The following is a 13,753-nucleotide window of genomic DNA, read 5'->3' as shown; positions in this document are numbered from 1 at the left end:
ATTTCATGCGATTCGGTTCAATACTTTTTGAGTTCTGCGAAAGATTTTGACCTGTTCATGACCTTTGACCTTTGACCTTTGAACCGATCGATCCCAAAATCTAATCAACTGGTCCCCGGATAATAAACAAATTTCATGTGATTCTGTTCAATACTTTTTGAGATTTGCGAATAACACGCATACAAACAAATAAATAAATAAATAAATAAATAAATAAATAAATAAATAAATAAATAAATACACGGCGATCAAAACATAACCTTCCGGCATTTTCAATGCGAAGGTAATAGCAGCTCTCACCTGTGATTGGTGCTCCTCGCTCTTGTTCACGCCCTGCACCTGCAGCAGGTTCTTGGCCACGCCCACACACGGCAGCCCCGACAGCACGCCGAGATGACACGCCAGGCCGAACTCTGCAGCGTCCAATCACAGCCCAGAGTCACCGTCGGCACCGCGATGACGCAACAACAGAAACACACACGACCGACACTACCAGGCGGTGTCTTTATGCTAAGCTAGGCTAACAGTTTACACATCAACCACCTCATCTCGCTCTCAGAGAAGATAAACATATGAAACTCCTCCCTCGTGGACGACCATCACCTCCACCAATGAGCACGGTGCATTCACCTACACACACACACACACAAAGTCTAACTTTCTAACTTCCTGTCTGTGAGCCTCCAGTGAGGAGCAATACAGGAAGTAGCCAATCAGAATGTCCCAAGTGGGACAGCATGGGGGGGAGGGGGGAGATCTTAAATTCTAGCAGATTGTTAATTTTATTGTTTTATTTCTAGAGAGTATATTAGTTTGTTGGTGCTTTTATTTTGGCGGGGAGATCCCGGTAACTGGTCTTTATGACGTCGTCTTGGTTCGCTCCGTTTTATTCCGTTCACGTTGCGTTGGTACAGTCCGAGTCTTCCCCCCCCCAAATCAGAATAGGCTCCTCCCATCTTACACCACTCAATGCATGGTGGCCGTACCTCGGTAGTGGAGGAGGCCGTTGCCGTCCACGAACACCACCTGTGGAGGACACGGCGTGAGCGCACCTGGAGGACGATGTCATCGCTTCTTCTTCACAACAAACACATTTTAACCTTTTGTAAATGTCTATATTCGACATGTCTCAGCAGGAGGAGGCGAGGAGCAGGAGGCAAGGAGGCGAGGAGCAGGAGGCAAGGAGGCGAGGAGCAGGAGGCGAGGAGCAGGAGGCAAGGAGGCGAGGAGGCGAGGAGCAGGAGGCAAGGAGGCGAGGAGCAGGAGGCGAGGAGCAGGAGGAGCAGGAGGCAGGAGGCGAGGAGCAGGAGGCAAGGAGGCGAGGAGGCGAGGAGCAGGAGGCGAGGAGCAGGAGGCGAGGAGCAGGAGGCAAGGAGCAGGAGGCAAGGCCGAGCAGGAGGCAGGAGGCAGGAGGCGAGGAGAGCAGGAGCAAGGAGGCAGGCGAGGAGCAGGAGGCGAGGAGGAGCAGGACAGGGAGCAATGAGGCGAGGCAGGAGCAGGAGGCAGGAGGCGAGGAGCAGGAGGCAAGGAGCAGGAGGCGAGGCACAGGAGGCATGAGGCGAGGCAGGATACAATGACAGGATACCATGAGCAGGAGGCGAGAGAGCAAGGAGGCAGGAGGCAGGACAGGACATGAGGAGCAGAGGACAGGAGGCGAGGCAGGAGGCAGGATGGAGGATGACAAGGACAGATGACAGGACATGAGGCATGAGGCGATGCAGGACATGAGGCAGGATGGAGGATACATGAGGCAGGAGGCATGACATGAGGCCATGACAGGAGGCCAGGAGGCAGGAGCAGGAGGCAGGAGGCCAGGAGGCAGGAGCAGGACAGGACATGATACCAGGAGGCGAGGACAGGAGGCAAGGAGCAGCGACAGGAGGCTGACAGGAGGCAGGAGGCGAGAGCAGGAGGCAGGAGGCGAGGAGCAGGAGGCGAGGAGGCGAGGAGCAGGAGGCAAGGAGGCGAGGAGGCGAGGAGCAGGAGGCGAGGAGCAGGAGGCGAGGAGGCGAGGAGCAGGAGGCGAGGAGCAGGAGGCAAGGAGCAGGAGGCGAGGAGCAGGAGGCAAGGAGGCGAGGAGCAGGAGGCGAGGAGCAGGAGGCAAGGAGGCGAGGAGCAGGAGGCAAGGAGCAGGAGGCGAGGAGCAGGAGGCGAGGAGGCGAGGAGCAGGAGGCAAGGAGGCGAGGAGCAGGAGGTGTGATGCATAACGCTAATCGTGGAGCTGTGAGACGTTCTGCTGCTCACCTGAGTGACCTTTGACCTCTGAGGGTTTCTCTATTCATACACTGCATATATGTCAGTTTTGAGGCTTTTCACACAGGACAAGAGAAGGAGGAGGAGAAGGAAAAGAAGAAGAAAAAGGTGAAGAAGAAGAAGAAAGGAGGAGAAGAAGAAGAGCTCCTCACTGATGAAGTCCTTCAGCTCCACAACGACCTCTTAAAGAGACAGAGGAGGAGGAGGAGAAGAACTTCACTTCAAAGGGTGCAGATACACGGAGCACCGACCAGGGCTGTGTGTGTGTGTGTGTGTGTGTGTGTGGGAGGCGACAGACAGACGTGAGGGGGTGAGGATGAATCAGGAGAACAGAGGAGGAGGAGGAGGAGGAGGAGGAGGAGTTCACTGTTTCATGTGAAGTTACAGGAAGGTTTCAACTTTAAAGTCTCAGGAACATCGAAGCGGCTCCAGACTTCAGTTCATCCTGGAGACCCAAAGCATGACATCATCACAGCAGCCCTAAGCCCCGCCCCTTCACCCCCCCGTTGCTGACCTGAGGCCGGAGCTCGGGCCGGTTCCTCTCCAGCCGCCGCAGAGCCTCCAGGAGGAACGGGGTCTCCCTGAAGGCCAGGAAGCCGGCCATGTAGGGGGCGGTCAGGGTCACCATCTGACTGTCTTCATACAGCAGCTGGGGGGGGGGGGGGTGACACATACACACAGCTGAGCCTCCTCAGGGTGGGGGGTAACACATACACACAGCTGAGCCTCCTCAGGGTGGCGGGGGGGGGGTAACACATACACACAGCTGAGCCTCCTCAGGGTGGGGGGGGGGGGGTAACACATACACACAGCTGAGCCTCCTCAGGGGGGGGGGGGGTCAATAACCCAAACACTTCAGATGATGAGGTTACGTTCTCTCATTCCCCATGTGCTGTTTTACAACATTTGACTTATTTAATAATCTGTAATTTGTTATAATTGGCTTTACAAAATAATCTGAATTGAACAGATGAAATGACATTAATATGAAGGATGTCCGTAGTTATGAGACTTCAGAGGAATAACGACAAGGGGATTCGTAGCGTCTTCATAGATCTTAAATTATAGTTCTAGTATATTGTTCATTTTATTGTTTTATTTCTTGAGCGTATATTAGTTTGTTGGTGCTTTTATTTTGGCGGGGAGATCCCGGTAACTGATCTTTATGTCGTCTTGGTTCGCTCCGTTTTATTCCGTTGATGTTGCGTTGGTCCAGTCCGAGTCGAGCTGATCCTCTTTGGGGGCGGATGAAACCATGTTTTTTGGATGGATGATACGTAACCCCCCCCCACACACACACACACACCCCCCCAATCAGAATAGGCTCCTCCCATCTTACACCACTAACGCTCATTGTTTTGGTTTCTCTGTGGAGCTTTTAGCAGATTAGGAGATAAAAAGAGAAGAATATGGAATTAATAAGACCAATAGCAGGTTTAGCGGCTTTTTGTCGCCTGCAGGTCAAACATCTATAAATTCATATCCCGCTACATGTAATGTACGGTGCATCAGACATGTCCTTAAAGGACGTCACCACCGTCACGTGCAGGAGATCATGACCCAGATCAGTTCTGGTGTCAGAAGGTTCCTGATCAAAGAGGCTTATGGTCCCACAGGAAGAAGATAAATGAGCTAAAATGATGGACAAATATCAGAATCCCATCAGCTGCTGCCTAAAGTAACCAGACAGCCACCGTGGGAGGAGAGGAGAGTCAGTGGATGAGTAGTGACGCATTCCCCAAATAACGTTAATTCATTTTTTCTTCTTCTTCTAATTAAATATTCGGATTATTTTACATCATGACATATTTTTAGAAAACCTCTCTCTGCTATGGAAGTGTGTTTTTTATGGTATTTCTGTGTCACTTGCATTGCGTTCCCAGTGGTCGCCGCCAGAGGGCGACAAAGCGCACCGATAATCGTCTCACCTCCAGGTCGGGGAAGCTGAGCACCACCAGTTGTGCGCATGCGTTGACGTCATCCCCTTTGATGAAGGACAGGTCCACTCCTCCGACTCTCTCCAGGCCGGAGAAGCCTGGGCTCCGCTGCCAGGCCTCCGTGTCCTCCTCCACCAGCTGCAGCCGGAGCCGGGCCTGCTCGCTGCACAGAGGTCACGTGACGCCAGCACTCACACGTCACTACAGTGAAGTCAGACTCAATCTAAGTGTTCGAAGTCTGAGAACACTGCTATTTGTAACCCTATAACATTAATAATTCAAGTATTTCAAAATAAGAGTTCACAGAAAAGGCGAGTATTTATTTTTCCACACATGGCACCACTAATGTAGAGAAGTAAGATGTGTTGAAAAATGTAATATTGTGATTTTTTTTGTTTAATACTCAAAGGACGTGTCTGATGTGGGCGTGGCTTTTCTGAGTTATAATTTAAATGAATATCTTGTTTTATCCAGACAGCAGCGACACGTTGACGTATTAAATGTTCTGCCAAACTTCTCCACCAGGGCTTTGCTCATCGACGTCAGCAAACACACGCACGCGCACACACGCACGCGCACATCCCAGATGGAGACATAAGGCCTCGCGTGGAGTCATATGGCCTCGTCGTCACGCGCACAAATCAATGGCAGCTGAGGACTGACGGCGCAGAGCTGCTGCTGCCACAAGTTACAGCGACAGGTGGAGCAACACCTGGCTGCACCTCCTCATCATCATCATAATACATTTAATCTATAAAGCGCTTTTAAAAAGTACTCTAACATTGTTTGTGGCTACAGTTGGAGACACGTGGTGTAATCTGTGCAGGTATGCGAGGTGGACTTCCGGGTTCAGGTGTATGGACGTATCTGACCTCTCCCATTGGTGGACCAGCTCTTCTCCAGGAGGAGCGAACATCCGGGTCAGTCCGGTGAGGAGCCCTCAGTCACGTGGGGAACAACACAAAAGGTGTTTGATAATAACAAGTGAACCGGCAGGAGCCGCGCGAGCAGCAGCAGCTCTCGGGTCGCGGACTTGTTTTGCTTCCGCGTGTATGACGTCATCGTGAGGGCGGGGCTTGCGGCTCGCTGAGCGGGTTCGTGCTGCCACCTAGTGGCCAGAACAGGGAATTGCATAGAACATGTACAAAACAATCATTCAATGTTTTTCTTGCTCGGACATTGCAGCTCCGTGCACTATAATAAAATAAAAATGATCTAATTGGTTACTAAGTTATTAAGTTAGTTGTTCTGGTGTAATTACTCTTAGTATATTCTGTTGTTTTTGTTTATTGGACTAAAACCAGCTCAAAGTGGTTGATCAGTCAGCACAGGGCTCTTAAAATAGCTTCACTCGATGTTATGATGAGCTTCTCATCAGCAAGCAAAGACGAGCAACAACAACAACAAGTGAAGGAGGCGCAGCAGGAATGAAAAGAAGAGTGCAGATTGTTCTCATAATCCAAGTTTAATGTTTAAAAACAAACAAATGTAAAAGCGCCAAATATGAATCCTCACATGACCACATGACCCCTCACACAGAGCAGATATGCAACAGTTATCATCCTCCTTTTGAGGCGTGAGAAAGAAAGTCAACGACACACTGGAGTGTAAAGAGAGACGAGGAGCTACACAGAACAATAAGGTTCTTTAAATGGTTCTTTAAAGGGCTTTGTGGTTCTGCGAAGAACCATCACCTACTGAAGAACCATTCTGAGATGGTGCCTCAGAGAACCATTTGTTGAAGGTTCTTTAAACACCTTTATAGGTTATTTGAAGAACTATTCAAGGAAATGGTTCTCTAAAAAACCCTGTTTTGAAAGGTTCTTCGAGGAACCAGAAATGGTGCCTTAAAGAACCATTTTAAAATGTTCTTTAAGGCACCATTATAGCTTCTTTGAAGAACTCTCTAGAGAACCCTGGTTTGAAAGGTTCTTTGAGGAACCAGAAATGGTTCTTCTATGGCGTCGCTCTGAAGAACCCTTTCAGTTCCAGATGCTCCTCCATGGTTCTGTGTGTGAGACGTTTGTTTCACCGTCAGATGAACTAATAAAGTTTTAAATAAAGATTCATTAAGTGAAGTGAAGCTCCTGAAGTGATGGAGTCACGTTGTTCTACAGTCAGAGGAGTTGTTTACACTTAGTTTACAGGCATATCTTTGACCCCCACATTCACACAGTTAAATAGCCCCGTCTGAGGAGGTCCTTTTCATGTTATTGCAGTTAATGACACAGTTAGCACAACTTCACCCTTGACCTTTCAATAAAAGTTAAAAATAAAATAAACAAGCATTTTCATGTATTAAAAACCAGACGGAGCCAGTCTAAGTCCCATATGAAGAGAAATATATTTATATATATATATAGTTTTTTAATATATATATATATATATATATTTTCTTTTAAATATATTATATATATTAAAAAAATATATATATATATATTTAAATATATTTAAAAAATATATATATATTACCGTTTCTTCTTCTTTCTACTGCTGGCTGCACTCTGTAACTATGGCAACAGTCCTCAAGGCTAATCAGCAAAATAAATAGTAATAAAAACTTCTGCTGCGTTGCGTTTAGAAATGTTCGTCTGTCACAGTGGTGACCTTGAAAGAAAAAAAACGGGGAGAAAAAGCAGGAAAATGATGTTTACAAAAGGCTCAAATGGTATTACATAATTTTTAAATGTCTCTATTATAATCTTTAAATAATATATATCTTCAAACCCCAATCACCGCTCTGCTTCACCCCAATCACACATCTCCAGAAACACCGTCAACACGTCGCCTCCTCCCATACGACCTCATCATCCACACAATGTAAAACCTGCATCGCTCTGACAACACGAAGCAGAGGATGACATCACGGCCTCCGAACGCAGGCGTCTCATTGGCCGGCGAGCAGCAGCACATTCAGTAACAAAGCAACGTCTTCAGAACCATAAATAGAAATATTTCACACGGTAGAAAGTCAAACCTCGTGTTATTGCTCCAGGTCAAAAATATTAAAGCGCTCTCCGAGCCTCGAGGGTCGGACAGAAAGACGATGAGATGAACGTTAAGCTCCGCCCCCTCCATCCACGCCGTGACGATGGAAAAATAAATCGCAGGTGATCTTTGACCCAAGTCCTGTTCAGAGTTCACTTCGCCCCTCCCCCGAACACACAGGTAGTTAAGAAACGCCCCTCTGGGAATATGGCACACACTCATCAAATGTCCACGTGTGTGTGTGTGTGTGTGTGTGTGTGTGTGAATGCATATTGTGTAACAGCTCCTCCAGTGTTTTCATCTCGTAGCTCAAGGGATGAGAATATTGCTCATTTCTGCTCCTCGTGCTGCAGTTCGCCTCCCGACCTTTGACCTTTGACCCTTTCCCACACACACACATTCTGCTGATGCTTTGATTCCAGCTGAGGTACCAGGCTCACGACATATACATCACCTTTTGTGCAACAACAAAATAAAAATCAGCCCTTTTTAAAATCGTAGTCTGTTTTTCTTCTTCTTTTTTTCCTCCTCGGATTTCATATTTAGTATTCGTGGTTTTCCCAGCATGCTTCAGCTCGAGAGACTCGCTGTGCAGCGGGAACATCGTCCGGAGACGATGGAGAAGGGCGGGAGGAGAGTTGGCTGGGGGGGGGAAAAGAGAGAGAGAGAGAGAGAGAGAGAGAGAGAGACCCCAGCCTCCTGTTTCTACCTGGAGATCATGGAGCTGGACTGTGATTGGCTGGAGGACGTCGTGGCGGCGCTGAGCTGAGAGAAGCCGCTGTGGCTCGACTCCAGGCTGGTCATCGAGCCCCTGAGGACAGACGGAGGACACGGGTCACCACCTCCATGAGAACACACACCGACAGGCTGCAACAAGCAACGGTGTGTGTGTGTGTGTGTGTGTGAGAGCATCTCAAAAGGCCCAAATATGTGTTGTTCCAGGTCTTTTTGGTGTTTCGGGTCATCGTCTCACACACTACACCACAGCAGCCTTCAGAGCATGCAGCATATTGTTGTTTTATTTAACGTTAATTTACTTGAATAATACAAAAGTCTTGATGTGTTTTTATGAAAATAGTCTGCAGGCTTCTTGGTGTCAATATACCAGCAACATGAGTCATACACGCCTAAATAACGACACATGTCATGCATTAAATCACTTTAAAAATGGACGAATATTTATAATCCAATAATTTAAGAAGTTCAAGTGTCACAATCTCCTTTTGGTGACTTTTTTTGGTGCATTTAATGCGTTTAAACAATGTGGATGATTTGGCGCCATCTAGTGGCGAGGTTGCAGATTGCAGCCAACTGAAGCCTGCAGGAGAACTACGGATGGAGCTTAATGTGCAGCGCTTTGTTCTTATTAGCCGTCAAAAGGGTTCCAACATGAGGGTCTGGGCCCACTGAAGGGTCGTCAAATAAGATGGGAAAATATATATACTACTCATACCTCTTATTTCTGACTTTTTCTTTTATTATATTGTTATCACTTTAGGTTTATACCCGGTAGGGAGGGGTCACAAAATAAATCCAGTCTCAACCCATTACATCGTGTGTTTGTGGATTCACTTCAGACACACGGGTCGCCTAAAGGTCGACCTGAGGTCGTGTTCCAGGTGTTCAACATGTTCCGTCTCAACCGTTAACAAACCACCACAACACATATACGGTGTCTATTGTTGTCTGGATGGATTCTTGGTGGCAAATGAGTTTTAATAAAGTTTTCTCATTCTAAATGACACTAAAGTGTGTTAAACGGTTATCTCTTGCATTCAGAAGCCAAAGTGAAGATGGAGTGAGATTCGGTCCGTTGGTGTTGAACATGAGGAGCCGAGCAGACGGGTCAACAGGAGTAATCCAGGAGATCGTGAGAGACGTGCAGGCAGAGCGGGCGAAGCCAGCGCCGATTAGAACAAAGCAACAACTTCCTGTTTATACGCCAGCAGCCTGAAGCACGGGGTAGAACACCGAGCCACTTACAAACTCTGCACATCCCAGCAAGCCGTTCTTCAGGAGGAAGACAGAGTGAATAGATGAGGAGTGGACAGAAAAGGTGGATTAGAGTCTGAGGGGGGGGGGGGGGCATTTAAAACCACCAGATGCTCTTCAGCCTCTTCATCGGCTTGTTTAGCAACACCACAGATATTAATTATTTCAAATAGGTGTGTTGGAGAGGGGGAAAGGAGTAAAGAATGAGCATTCGTAAAGGAATAAAACCACAACAACATCATGGTAAACACCTCAGAAACAATACGGACTCGTACCTTCTCATCCCTTTTGTACCTGATAGACATCTTGATTTATTTGTTATTATTCTGAATTTTTAACTGTTTGTTTTACGTCATGTTTGCATGTATTACATTTTGTCTTCTTTCTGTGGGCCCCGGGAGATTAGCGGCAATATATATATAATATATATTGAAATATATAAATATATAATATATATTTTTAAATATATATATATATACAGGACTGTCTCAGAAAATTAGAATATTGTGATAAAGTTCTTTATTTTCTGTAATGCAATTAAAAAAACAAAAATGTCATGCATTCTGGATTCATTACAAATCAACTGAAATATTGCAAGCCTTTTATTCTTTTAATATTGCTGATTATGGCTTACAGCTTAAGAAAACTCAAATATCCTATCTCTAAATATTAGAATATCATGAAAAAGTATACTAGTAGGGTATTAAACAAATCACTTGAATCGCCTAATTAACTCGAAACACCTGGAAACACATTTTCAAATGTTTGATTTTGTTTTGCTGTTATAAATCTTTTTTTTACTTGGTCTGAGGAAATATTCAAATTTTATGAGATAGGATTTTAGAGTTTTCTTAAGCTGTAAGCCATAATCAGCAATATTAAAAGAATAAAAGGCTTGCAATATTTCAGTTGATTTGTAATGAATCCAGAATGCATGACATTTTTGTTTTTTTAATTGCATTACAGAAAATAAAGAACTTTATCACAATATTCTAATTTTCTGAGACAGTCCTGTATGTATTTTTTTTAAACATATAATATATAATTACAAAATATATATTTAAAAAATGTATATATATATTAAAAATAATAATATATATAACAACATATTTAAAAAATATACATATTTTAAAAAAAATATATATAAAATTGTTTATATAACAATATATATAAAAGATATTCAGAGAAGATTGGCGGCCGTTAAGGCGTCAGCTCACGGGTATCCAGTTAATAAACTAAACAAAACTTATACCAATGTAACACACACACACACACACACACACTAACTAACTAACCTGAAGTCCTCGGAGCCCAGCACCTCCGTGTAGTACATGACTTTGCACTTGTGCGAGGACACCTGCAGGGTGGCGAGCACGTCATCCACGCGCGGCAGGTTGGTGGTGGAGCAGGCCGGCATGTTGTGGAACCGCCACTGGAGGATGTAGAAACCCGGCCACCGCGTGATGTGAGAGCCCTGAGGGGAGAAGTAACAACGTCAAGGACGGACGAGCGAGAGCAAGACGTCCGTGACTCATCGGCTCGGACTCCTGGACCCTCACCTGCACGCTCTCGCCCTCCTTGCAGGTGAGCGAGGTCTCCACCATGCTGTAGTCCTGCCCCAGCATCCACGACTTGTCGATGAGCTGGACGTTGTTGCCCACCGGAGACGTGATGACGTGGGCCACCACCAGGGGGTCTTTACGTGGGGGCTGGGGGGCCCGCTTGGAGTGGTAGATGTTGAAAACCACGTCGCCTTTGCATATGTCAAAGTCCCAGGTGATGACGGAGGAGGCGTCGATGATCTCTATGAGGATCTGGTGGTTTTGGGGGAGGGGAGACGGACACGGTGAGGTGGAAACCATTTTCAGAGGGGTGGTTGTGTGTTGATGCTGCTTCTCTTCCTTTGGTATAAATTATGTAACATGATTAACTGCAGACGGATTATGTTTTAAAGTTATGTGACATTCGACTTGCTCCACCACATACAACCACTAGATGGCAGACCTTTCAACAGAGACATTAGGCAGCTCTCTATATAATTTTTTTGAATATATATATTTTTGTATATATGAATAAATAAATGTCTATGTATTATTTTAAATATATATATATTGCATGTGTATTTATATATTTAGTATGTATATATATATATAAAATAACTAAATATATATATATATAATAAATATACATATAATATATGTAAATATTAGGGCTGTCAGCGTTAACGCGTTAATCTATGCGATTAATTTGGCCGCGATTAACGCACTAAAATATTTTAACGCAATTAACGCAACTTTGTTTACTTCCGGTGTGCCTTGACGTTTTTGCACTCCTCTGACACTGTTTCCGTTTTTAAAACAATTATTTCACCGCGAAAATAAGGAGCAGAAATCAGTTTAAACTCATGGATGAACTAGAATAGGCACTCGGTAGAGTGCATACCTTCGCATATCACAAGATTGGGCATTGAATTATGAACATTTTGGCATTAGTTGCATGCCAATTGGACAAAAATGTATCGTGCTATGGTAAAAAAAGAGTTTGACCTTTCCATGACCTTGACAAAGACCTTTGACCCGATTGATCCCAAAATCTAATCAAATGGTCCCCGGATAATAACCAATCATCCCACCAAATTTCATGCGATTCAAGAACATTTTGACCTGTTCATGACCTTTGACCTTGACCTTTGACCCGATCGATCCCAAAATCTAATCAACTGGTCCCCGGATAATAAACAATCATCCCACCAAATTTCATGCGATTCGGTTCAATACTTTTTGAGTTCTGCGAAAGATTTTGACCTGTTCATGACCTTTGACCTTTGACCCGATCGATCCCAAAATCTAATCAACTGGTCCCCGGATAATAAACAATCATCCCACCAAATTTCATGCGATTCGGTTCAATACTTTTTGAGTTTTGCGAATAACACGCATACAAATAAATAAATTAATAAATAAATAAATACACGGCGATCAAAACATAACCTTCCGGCATTTTCAATGCGAAGGTAATCAGTCGGGTTTCCTCCTGCTCCTCCTTCCTCCCGTCTCCCCCTCTGATACACAGAGGAACGGAGGGGCGACGTGTCGGGGGACGCGGCGCGGAAAGAACTCGTCACACGAAACCTTCACCGTGATTTGTCAATCCGTTTGTCTGTCAACATTTTGTGAAAAAAACAACCAATGAACACTCAGTAAATCACAAAGGACCTCCCACCACACAGGTGAGGCTCATTAGCAGCCTGTCAGTCAGAGAGCAGAGAACACGGCGCGAGGACAATGAGCCTCATTGAATAGAGCTGAGATTGTTCTGGAATGTTTGATGTATAACACGTGGGGATGTGTCACATGCAAAAGACTTTAAACGGTGAATTTAATTTATTTTGTAAAATGTATAAAATGCCCCCAGCCTCCAGAGGGTTAACGTGACATATGTGAATGTCAGTCAGTTACCAAGGCCACTGGTTCTGCTGTTCAGTGTTAAAGATGACAGGACCAATGGGGTCTAAATATACTTCTTTTTTTTTACTAATCTGATGTTTCACTGAAGAAACAATTTATCATCCACGATATTAAATACCTCGCTGGCACTTTATAGATAGGAGCCTCTTTGAAAACACAGCTCTGTGTGAAGTTTGGTCTTTAAAAAGAAGGAAAAAACTTTTAATCGCGATTAATCGCGATTAATTAATCGCAATTTCAAAATGTGCGATTAATTAGTTAATTTTTTTAAATCGATTGACAGCCCTAATATATATATATAATTTTTTTATTATTTATATATATATATATATATATATGTATCTTTTCTTCTCACTTTGGTGCTCTGAGTTGAGCCTCACCTCGTGTGGAGCTCCCTTGAAGACGCTGGCACTTTGGTAGATGGTCTCGGTCCACATGCGGACGTCTTCGTTCTCGAGCTCCTCGGCCGTGCGGTACATGGACTTGGGAACGAGGCCGCCCTCAGGTACCTCACACTGAGGAGCGCCAACAGACACACAGAAGTGGGTCAGCAGAGCCGACCTCGGGGCGGTCGCCGTCGTGTCTTCTGAAGGTCGTATTCTTACCATGCACTCCCCTGCCAGGAAGTCGGGGATGATCTCCTTGTCTATGTAATCCACCAGCCCTCCGGGACCCTGGTAGTCATTGCCGGCAAATATTAGGAACTTCTTGCGGGTGTTTTCATCGATGAACGGACTCACCTGAGGGCAGACGTGGACATGTTTTATGAGTCCTAGTTATTCCACGGCAGGAAAGCATTCATTTACACTCCGAGCGAAGCAGGGCGTGCGCGTCTTGTCGTGTTATTTGTTATTTCAGCGTTATTCATCCCCGTTCTCACCAGTGTCCAGAGGACGGGGAACACCCGGGGGGCTCTGAGGATGAGCAGCCGTCCCAGAGTCTCGGGGTAGTTGGCCTCCACGACCTCGATGATCCTCAGCAGCGCCTTGACGCCCGGGCGCCACAGGTGACGCATGTTCAGCCCCTCCAGGTCCACGAGACACGTCCAGCAGCTACAGACGGGGAGGGAAGAGGATTACACACACACACACACACACGCCTGGGCCACATCCTCTT

At 45.5% G+C, this 13,753-nt stretch overlaps 2 protein-coding genes across 7 annotated transcripts in view; both read right to left on the bottom strand.

The window, feature by feature from the left end:
* The window catches only part of LOC130190641 (endonuclease V-like), a 38,361-nt gene extending 32,973 nt beyond the window's left edge, over positions 1-5,388 (bottom strand). Inside the window, exons 1-5 of one of the 4 annotated variants that reach the window (XM_056410154.1) lie at positions 5,063-5,388; positions 4,182-4,353; positions 2,768-2,902; positions 987-1,026; positions 301-413 (exon numbers count right to left, since the gene is read on the bottom strand). In XM_056410154.1, coding sequence (XP_056266129.1) covers positions 301-413; positions 987-1,026; positions 2,768-2,902; positions 4,182-4,353; positions 5,063-5,106 — 504 coding nt within the window. In that variant the 5' untranslated portion in view covers positions 5,107-5,388. The remainder of the gene's footprint in view (positions 1-300; positions 414-986; positions 1,027-2,767; positions 2,903-4,181; positions 4,354-5,062) is intronic. The other 3 variants (XM_056410153.1, XM_056410156.1, XM_056410155.1) reach the window with 3 other exon arrangements.
* A 248-nt stretch (positions 5,389-5,636) lies between these two features.
* Positions 5,637-13,753, bottom strand: part of si:dkey-237i9.1 (SEC14-like protein 1) — a 33,977-nt gene continuing 25,860 nt past the window's right edge. For 2 of the 3 annotated variants that reach the window (XM_056409131.1, XM_056409133.1), the window contains 7 exons: positions 13,518-13,689; positions 13,243-13,377; positions 13,018-13,152; positions 10,730-10,984; positions 10,466-10,644; positions 9,162-9,188; positions 5,637-7,989 (listed from right to left, as the gene is read on the bottom strand). In XM_056409131.1, coding sequence (XP_056265106.1) covers positions 7,884-7,989; positions 9,162-9,188; positions 10,466-10,644; positions 10,730-10,984; positions 13,018-13,152; positions 13,243-13,377; positions 13,518-13,689 — 1,009 coding nt within the window. In that variant the 3' untranslated portion in view covers positions 5,637-7,883. The remainder of the gene's footprint in view (positions 7,990-9,161; positions 9,189-10,465; positions 10,645-10,729; positions 10,985-13,017; positions 13,153-13,242; positions 13,378-13,517; positions 13,690-13,753) is intronic. The other variant, XM_056409132.1, reaches the window with a different exon arrangement.

This window comes from Pseudoliparis swirei, chromosome 24 (genome assembly GCF_029220125.1).
Source record: "Pseudoliparis swirei isolate HS2019 ecotype Mariana Trench chromosome 24, NWPU_hadal_v1, whole genome shotgun sequence".
NCBI lineage: Eukaryota > Metazoa > Chordata > Actinopteri > Perciformes > Liparidae > Pseudoliparis > Pseudoliparis swirei.
The sequence above is the reverse complement of the archived record's forward strand: the minus strand, read 5'-3'. Positions and strand labels throughout refer to the sequence as shown.